The sequence below is a fragment of the Marmota monax genome, unplaced genomic scaffold, assembly GCF_021218885.2.
Source record: "Marmota monax isolate L192 unplaced genomic scaffold, Marmota_monax_Labrador192_F-V1.1 WCK01_AAM20220418_F8-fsc00116, whole genome shotgun sequence".
Lineage (NCBI taxonomy): Eukaryota > Metazoa > Chordata > Mammalia > Rodentia > Sciuridae > Marmota > Marmota monax.
The window spans coordinates 27,621-36,740 of NW_026695220.1; the positions used below are offsets into that span (position 1 = coordinate 27,621).

At 34.9% G+C, this 9,120-nt stretch overlaps 1 protein-coding gene across 1 annotated transcript; it reads right to left on the reverse strand.

Moving 5' to 3' along the window:
- Positions 1 to 6,743: 6,743 nt before the first annotated feature.
- Defb113 (defensin beta 113) lies at positions 6,744 to 7,815 on the reverse strand. Its single transcript, XM_046432601.1, has 2 exons — positions 7,758 to 7,815; positions 6,744 to 6,898 (listed from the first exon to the last, which is right to left on the reverse strand). Exons 1-2 carry the CDS (start codon positions 7,813 to 7,815, stop codon positions 6,744 to 6,746), a joined length of 213 nt encoding a protein of 70 aa, XP_046288557.1.
- Between the last annotated feature and the right edge of the window lie 1,305 nt (positions 7,816 to 9,120).

Consider the following 9,120-nt stretch of genomic DNA (forward strand, 5'->3'; position numbering starts at 1 on the left):
TAACTATGGGTGGATTTAACACACCTTTGTCACCACTGGATAGATCTTCCAAAGAAAAGCAAAAAGAAAAAAAAGAAGAAGATATAGAACTCAATAATACAATCAATAACTAAGATTTAACACAAATATATAGAATATTTCATCTATTACAGAGTGCATATACTTTCTTCTCAGCAGCATATGGAACCTTCTTTAAAATAGACTACATATTATGCCACAAAGCAACTCTTAGCAAATACAAAAAGTAGAGATAGTACCCTGCATTTTATCAGATCATAATGAAATGAAATTAGAAATCAATGAAAAAATAAAAAATAGATGCTACTCCAACACATGGAGACTAAATAATATGCTTCTGAATGAACAATGGGTTGCAGAAGACATCAAAGAGGAAATTAAAAAATTCTTAGAGGCCAGAAAAATGATACAATATATCAAAATCTCTGAAACACTATGAAGGCAAGAGGAGTTCATTCTTTAAAAGAAGAAAAAGCCAACAAATAAAGGTCCTAACATTACATCTCAAAGTTCTAGAAAAAAATAGCAAATCAACAACAAAAGTAGTAGAAGACAGGAAATAATTAAAATCAGAGCTGAAATCAATGAAATTGAAACAATTGAAAAAATTGACAAAACAAAAACTTGGTTCTTTAAAAAAATTTAAGTTGGTAAACCCTTAGACCAGATAACAAAGAAGAGAGAAAAAACTGAAATTACTAACATCAGTGATGAAAAAGGAAATAGAACAATGGACACTACAGAAATACAGAAGGTAACTAGAAATTATTTTGAGAATTTGTACTCCAATAAAATAGAAAATATCAAAGGCATTGAAAACTTTCTAAAGTCATATGATTTGCCCAAACAGAATCACGATAGTATATACAAGTTAAACATATCAATTTCAATCAATAAAATAGAAGATATTATCAGAAGCCTACCAAACAAGAAAAGCCCAGGACCAGATGGATACACAGCTGAATTTACAAGACCTTCAAAGAAGAACTAATACCAAAACTTCTCAAATTATTCCATGAAATAGAAAAAGAGAGAACTTACAAATTCATTATATGAGGCCAATATCACCATGATTCCAAAACCAAAGACACATCAAAGAAAGAAAACTTCAGACCAATATCTCCAATGAACATAGAAGCAAAAATTCTCAATAAAATTCTGATGAATAGAATACAAAAACATACTTAAAAATAGTGTACCATGATCAAGTGGGGTTCATCCCAGGGATGCAAGTTTGATTCAACATATAGAAATCAGTAAATTTAATTCATCACCTTAATAGAGTTAAAGAGGGCTAAGGTTGTGGCTCAGTGGTCGAGTGCTTGTCTACCAAGCCTGAGGCACTGAGTTCCATCCTCAGCACCTCATAAAAATAAAATAAATATATAACTATAATTAAAAATAAATATTTTTAAAAAGCATTAAAATACTTAAAGATAAGAATCATATGATCATCTCATTACATGCAGAAAAAGCTTTCAACAAAATTCAGCACCGCTTCATGTTCAAAACATTAGAAAAACTAGGGATAACAGAACCATAATCTCAAAATTATAAAAGCTATCTATGCTAAGTCCAAGGCCAACGTCATTCTAAATGGAGAAAAATTGAAAACATTCCCTCTAAAAACTGGAAGAATACAGGGATGCCCTGTTTCACCACTTCTATTCAACCTAGTCCTTGAAACTCCAGCCAGCACAATTAGATGAAAGAAATTAAAGAGATACGGTTGGGGGAAAAAAACCTCAAACTATCACACTATTTGCACTATTTGTGGTTGACATGGTTCTATGCCTAGAGGTATAGAAAACTTCTGGAACCAATAAATGAATTCAGCAAAGTAGCAGGATATAAAATCAACATTCGTAAATCAAAGGCATTTCTGTACATCAGTGACAAATCCTCTGAAAGAGAAGCTAGGAAAACTACCCTATTTACCATAGCCTCAAAGAAAAAAACTTGACAATCAACTTAATAAAACAGGTGAAATTCCTCTACAATGAAACTACAGAACACTAAAGTTAGAAATTAAAGGAGAACTTAAATGATGAAAGACCTTTCTTGTTCTTGGATAGGCAGAATTAATATTGTCAAAATGACCATACTACTAATAGCACTATACAGATTTAATGCAATCCCAATCAAAATCCCAGTGACATTCCTCATAGAAATAGAAAAAACAATCATGAAACTTATCTGGAAAAATAAGAGACCCAGAATAGCCAAACCAATCCTTAGCATGAGAGTGAAGCAGGTGGCATCATTATACCAGACCTTAAAATATACTACAGAGCAATAGTAACAAAAATGGCATGGTATTGGCACCAAAATAGTCTTTTAGATCAATGGTATAGAATAAAGGACACAGAAAAATAACTTTGTGTAGTATGAGATAACATGCATGAGTAGTATGAGATAAATGCAGTTATCTCATACTAGACAAAGGCGCCAAAAACATACATTGGAGAAAAGATAGCCTCTCCAACAAATGGTGCTGGGAAAACTGGAAATCCATATGCAATAAAATGAAATTAAACCCCTTTCTCTCCCCATGCACAAAACTCAACTCAAAGTGGATCCAGGACCTAGGAATTAAACCAGAGACTCTGCGTCTAATAGAAGAAAAAATAGGCCCTAATCTTCATCATTTGGGATTAGGTCCCAATTTCCTTAATAAGACTCCTATAGTACAAGAATTAAAACCAAGAATCAATAAATGGGATGGAATCAAACTAAAAAAGTTTCTTCTCAGCAAAAGAAACCATCTGTGAGGTGAATAGAGAGCCTACATACTGGAAGAAAAATCTTACCTCTCACACATCAGATAGAGTACTAATCTCTAGAGTATAACACACACACACACACACACACACAAACACACACACACACAATTTAATATAACTCAGCATTAAAAGAGAATAATAAAATCATAGCATCTGCAGTTAAATCGATGGAGTAAGCCAATCCCCAAAAAACAAAGTCCAAATATTTTCTCTGATAGTGGATGCTGATCCATAATGGGTTTGGAGGATGCAAGGAGAGGGGGAGCATGGGAGGAATAGAGGAACTTTAGATAGGACAAAGGGAGGGAGGGGAAAGAAAAGGGTGTAGGGGTAGGAAAGATGGTGGAATAAGATGGACATCATTACCCTAAGTACATGTATGAATACACGAATGGTGTGATTTTACTTTGTGTACAACCAGAGATATAAAAAAATAGTGCTCTATTTGTATACTATGAATTGAAATGCATTCTGCTGTCATGTATAACAAATTAGAATAAATAAATTTAAAAAAAGAATTGATGATTGGAAATGTGTTTTCTTAGGGTTTTTTGTTTGTTTGTTTGTTTAATATTTTGCTTGAGCATGTCTTTATTTCATAATTTTTGGGTATTTTTTTATTTTGATGAGTATAATCATAGTTTGGCAGAATTTTCCAGTATTTAAAAGTTGTTAATAAACTGCTTTTTTGACTTGCATAATTTGTGACATAAAATTTTCTTTTTCATAAAATTATTGATGTACAACTCACTTATCAGTTAATTTGCCTATTAATGTGTAAAATTCAATAGTACTTAATATTTTCATGGAGTTGTGTAGTCACAGACTTAAACAATTTCAGCATGCTTTTGTTAACCTTTTGAGAAAGAAAGATTTGCTTATTTTTAACCATCCACTAGGTTCATGGCAGAGACCCCTATAACAATTGAAAAGGTAACAAGAAAAAAAAAAAAAACATAAGCAAATACTTAATAGAAGCTGTGCATTACATAGAAAACCTCAGGAATGAAGTGTCAAAGGAACAGGAAAATTTGTGCATTTTTATGCCCAGTTTTCATGATGAGTGGACAGTTCTGCAAAAGTATGATCAGACAGAGGGGATCCTGTGATGACAATCTTTGGTGATCTTAGCAATGTTGGTTTATTCAGATTCTTCTTGTTGCCTACATGCTTTCAGCAAGGATGTTCCTTTCCTTTGGTGTATAGTGAGGGCACTTTATTTGTTTGTTTGTTTGTTTGTTTGTTTTTGAGGTGAGTCTCACTATGCTGCCCTGGCTGGCCTTAAATTCTTGAGTTCAAATTATCCTCTTGTTTCAGCCTGCCAAGTAGCTGGGGCTATAGGTGTGCACCACCTCATGGGTTATGTGAACTACTTGGGAGAAAGATCATTTAAATTTTGCAGGCTGCTTCAGGGGAGATGAGGCAAGGGGAAGATGAGAGTATACTTATTTCTGCTTTTTTTTTCTCAGAGGCTTAGGTGCTATATTTGGGGATAGCACCTCATCACCCCTGAAGAAACTCTTTATGTTTTTGCCATAACTTTCAAATTTCCTTCACGCCTTTACTAGTCAGGTTTGTGTCACTACAGTGAAATACTAGAGGCAGCTAACTTATAAAAAAAAGTTTATTTTTCTTTTGTAGAGGTTTGAGGGCATGGCACCTTCATCAGCTCAGTTTGGAGAAGGCCCACCCAGCTACGGTCAAATTATGGCAGAGATGTGTTTATGTGACGAAGAGCTAATATCACAAAACAGGAAGTCAGAGAGCGACTGACTTCCCTGATCCCTTGAAAGGGCTTGCTCCCAATAGTGGACTTCCCTCCAGGACCTACATCCTAAAGGTTCTATCATGTGCCACTAGTGACATCACATCCTGGGGACAAGACTTTCATTTCAATGGACCTTTAAATGACATAACTAAACAATTAAACTACATACAAACTGTATCACCCACTGAAACCTAAGAAAATAGTATTCTACCTTGTATCTATAATTTTGCCTATTCTGTATAATTTATGTATTTAATGGAAAAAATGTAGTATGTGACAGTTTATGAGTGGCTACTTTCAATTAACATTATTTTCAAGGTCTGTCTATGTTGTAGCATAAACCTATATTAATTCCATTTAGTTGTTGAATATTATTCTGTAATATAGATACATCACATAATTTTATTCATCCTTCAATTTATATACATTTGATTATTGCCAAGTTCTGATTACTGTGAATACTATTGCTATGAAAATTTGTGTATACAAGTTTTTTTGATGATATATTTTCATTTCTTTCCTATATCTGCTTAGGAATGGAATTATGGTATCAAATAGAAAACTCCAAGTTCAACTCTCCCAGGAATTTCCAGACTGTTTTTCAAAGTGTTTGCCCCAATTTATTTATTTTTTCCACCATCAGTGTATGAGAGTTCCAATTTCTTCTTCATATCCTAGCCAACTTTTGGTATTACCTGTTGTTTTGATTATGGCCCTCTTAGTGGAAAGAGAGATATTGATGTGCATTTCTTTGATGACTATGCATCTAAATAATTCTTCACATGATAGACATTTTTATGTTTTCCTAAGAGAAATGTCTTTTCAAATCTTTTTGTTCATTTTTAGCTGGGTAAGTTGTCCTTTTGTTATCAAGTTGTAGTATTCCTTATGTATTCACAGTGAACATATTTGCAAGGCTGTTGGTTTTCAAGGCTACCCTGGAAGTGAAAAGAGGAGAATAGAGATAGGGCAATTAAAATATCACAAACCTCATCTTGCTGCTCTTACTGGAATTCAGGATTTTTAAAAAATAATGTTCACTGCATTTTTTCCAAGTCTGGGTAATGCAAAGAACTATTATAAAGTTGTATTTAACAACTTTGTTCCAATATTTTGTGGCTTTAGTCAAAGAACAGATTTTCAGAGTTCTTACTCTTTCATTCCAGAGGTCCTGCCTAGGATTTATTCATTCTTGCATGTTTTTTTTTTTTTTTTCAACTTTTCCAATCTGAAAGTTAGATTCTGTTATGGTGAATGTTTCCATGTATTAACTTCTCTTAAACTTGATGGCTTAAATAAATCATTTTATTATGTTCATGGCTTATATTAGACAGAACATGAGAGGAACAAGTTTTCCTGTTTTGAATTTGGGAGATATCAACTGAGAAGGTAAAACCTGACCGTGAATTCTCATTGCTTAGATTTTCCTTACCCTCCTTTATGTTTCCTTTTTTTTTTACATTATTAAAATGTTATTCCTTGGGATTGCAAACATTTTTTTTTCCTTTTCATTCTTAACCTTTCTTTGGGTTATTTAGCCTCACAGCTTTAGTTAATGGCTCCACAAATCTATGTCTGAAATTTATTTTTCTTTCCTGTGTCTTACACACATATGTAACAGAAATGACTACATTTAACATGTCACAAATGTTCCTTTGCAAATCTGTTTTTCTCACTGTATTTCCTAATGATCAACTTGTTAGCAAATTGTCCTAGTAATAAAACTAGAAATTATTCATCCCTACTAAAACTCAAATTCACTGAATTTCTTTGTTTTCTCTGTGTCGGAATTCTTTCCCAATTTCTGATACTATTCATACAAATGCTGAAGGTCTAAGTAAAGTATATAGTCATCAGGTAATCTAAATTCTGCATGTTAAGTTTTACTGATGTTTTATAATTCATAAGGAAATTTATGTTAAAATTAATTCAATATTATGACATAAATTAATGAGGAATGTGGAAACCTGGAAACACAATGAGCTCATTTATGACAATGATAAAAACAGAAGCATTAAATATTAAATTATAAGATAGAGAAAACCAGATGAAACCCACTTGCAAGTAGATGGATAGAGTAAAAATTCATTTTATTAATAATATTGTTACAATGTAGCATTGAGAATATATTGGAATCATAGTATACCTTTGCATGAGTTCCTGCAGTCTTTATTCTAAGGGCGTCTGTATTCCCGAATTACACAGCAGGGCTCAAAGTCGCAGTGAGTAAAGACATATTCCCAGCTGTTGCATTTAAGCTTGCAAACACCCTGGACCAGTTGACATTTACGTTGTCTTTCTGCTTTGTCTTCAGCTTTTTGTTGTGAAAGTAGGAAAAATAAGCTATGATTATAAATTTGAGTTTAATCCAGATAGATAAACAGATAAAAGTTCTTTACTGCATACAGTTTAACCATTTTGTTGTAAAATTATGCCCAGGAAACATTATTGAAGATCTTTTAGCATATAATTTGGCATAAGATAAATTCTTATTTATCTAACAGTATTTCTTTTGTACTAGCATGTTTTATAAATAGGACATCCTTAAATATATAATTTGTGGATGAGCCCTCAAAAGTAAAGGGAAGAAAGCCAGGTGCTGTGGCATACACCTGTTATCCCAGTTGTGTGGGAGCCTGAAAGAGGAGGAGCACAAGTTCAAAGCCAGCCTCAGCAATTTAATGATGTCCTAAACAATTTGGCGAGATCCTGTCTCAAAAAAAAAAACAAAAACAAAAGCAAAAAAATCAAAGGCTGGAGATGTTTCTCAGTGGTTGAGTGCCCCTGTATCAATCTCCAGTACAAAAAAAGGGGGGTGGGTGAGGTAGGTAAGGGACATGGACAAAATAGTCTATTTATATAAACAATTTTTTTTCAACAGCTACAATATCAGTTAATGAAATTTCATTTTAAAATAAAATGCTGTAGAAAGCAGTTAAAGAGTCATAGTCCCATCACCTAAGTCAACACAGTACATAGATCCAATGCTACATCGTGAGGAAAAAAAAATTCCCAATATATTCTCAATGATCAGTTTTTATTTATTTTTTCTATGAAAAAAAAATAGATTGCCTTTTAAGAAGTTCATATGTAGTCCCCTAACAATATATTTATTTATATTTGAATTAGACTAAGGCATTTATAAGAACATTTTATCCTTCACATATTTTCCTTATTACAAATATTACCTGATAGTTCACAAAACACATTGAAGAAAAAGATCAGAAAAATGCAAAATATCTTCATTGCTGATGCAGCTACTTGAGTGATGTGGGACAGCTCAAAATGTCTTTGGTAAGACAGAAGGAGTCTTGGTTTTATAGCCTTCTCCAGTGATCACAAGTTGATTAATGCTGCTGGCTTGCCAGATTGAGCACTTATTTGTGCAAGACTGTGAAATTGCAAACAAGTAGATCTGGTTCCATTGGAACTTCAATGGGAAAAATGTGAGCTCATTTTTGGTTGAACAAGGAAATTACGGATTCAAGTACTCTTGGTCACTCATTAACTGGAAACACATAATCCCAATCATGACTTTTTCAACCAAATCTTTTTTGAGCATTTTTAATATGCTAGGCAGTGTTCTAATAATTTTATATGGATAAAAACTAGTTTAGGCAGACGTGCTGCACCAGATACCGCTGCTGCCAAAGACTCTGTGGCTAAAGATGCCACTTCCTTACCCAGAGTTATCTTCTATGAGCACAGCCTCGGCTACCTCTACGGTTGCTTCCCTGAACTGGAGGTCTCCTGTCAATTAACAGCTACCTGCACTGCTACTGCCATTACTGCTGACTCTGATTCTGCTGCTGCCAGTCCAAGGTTGCTGGAAGTCTTCTTTCTGGGTGCTGCTGCCCTTATAGCTGACCATCTGCTGCTGCCACAGAAGATACCACTTCTCTGGATGCAACTGAAGCCAACACTGCAGCTGACCCACAGAGATGACCTGGTGAAAATGCCCTCCCACCTGCAGTTGTGGCTGCTACTGCAGTCGCCAGTGCTGCTGACCCGCTGCCTGCTACCAATAACCACCCACCACCACTGCTGTCATGGCCTATAGGACTACTGGGGAGACTCCAGGTTTGGTTGCACATGGCTGCACCCATTTTGGAACACCAGCCAGGGGCTGCAGCCCAGGTGCCAAGAAGGTTTACCACCACAAGAGCCTCTAGGGATTCCAGCCAGGACCTGCAGGTCCAGTGTGAGATGCCTGTGGGTTTGGAGGAGACTTAGGTCTTCCAGCTGAGAGTGTTGGTGACCCTTGTCTTGCTGCTATAGCTCAGGATTGCTCCTTTGCATGAGTGTATCCCTAGTGGTCTCTCTGCAAGTAGGAGCACCATTGAGATCTTGGGATAGCAGGATGGCCAATCCTGAGGTATCTGAAGCCCAGATTGGTGGGATAGTGGCTAGGTTTGTGAGGGCTGATCTGGGTTTGGTGATTCTGAGTGATGTCAGAGACAAGGCTGAGAAACTTTAAAGACTGACAGGGACAGTTCAAATTTCCAGCAAGATTTATTTTATTTTATTTTTTAATTAACTAATGTCTCTACT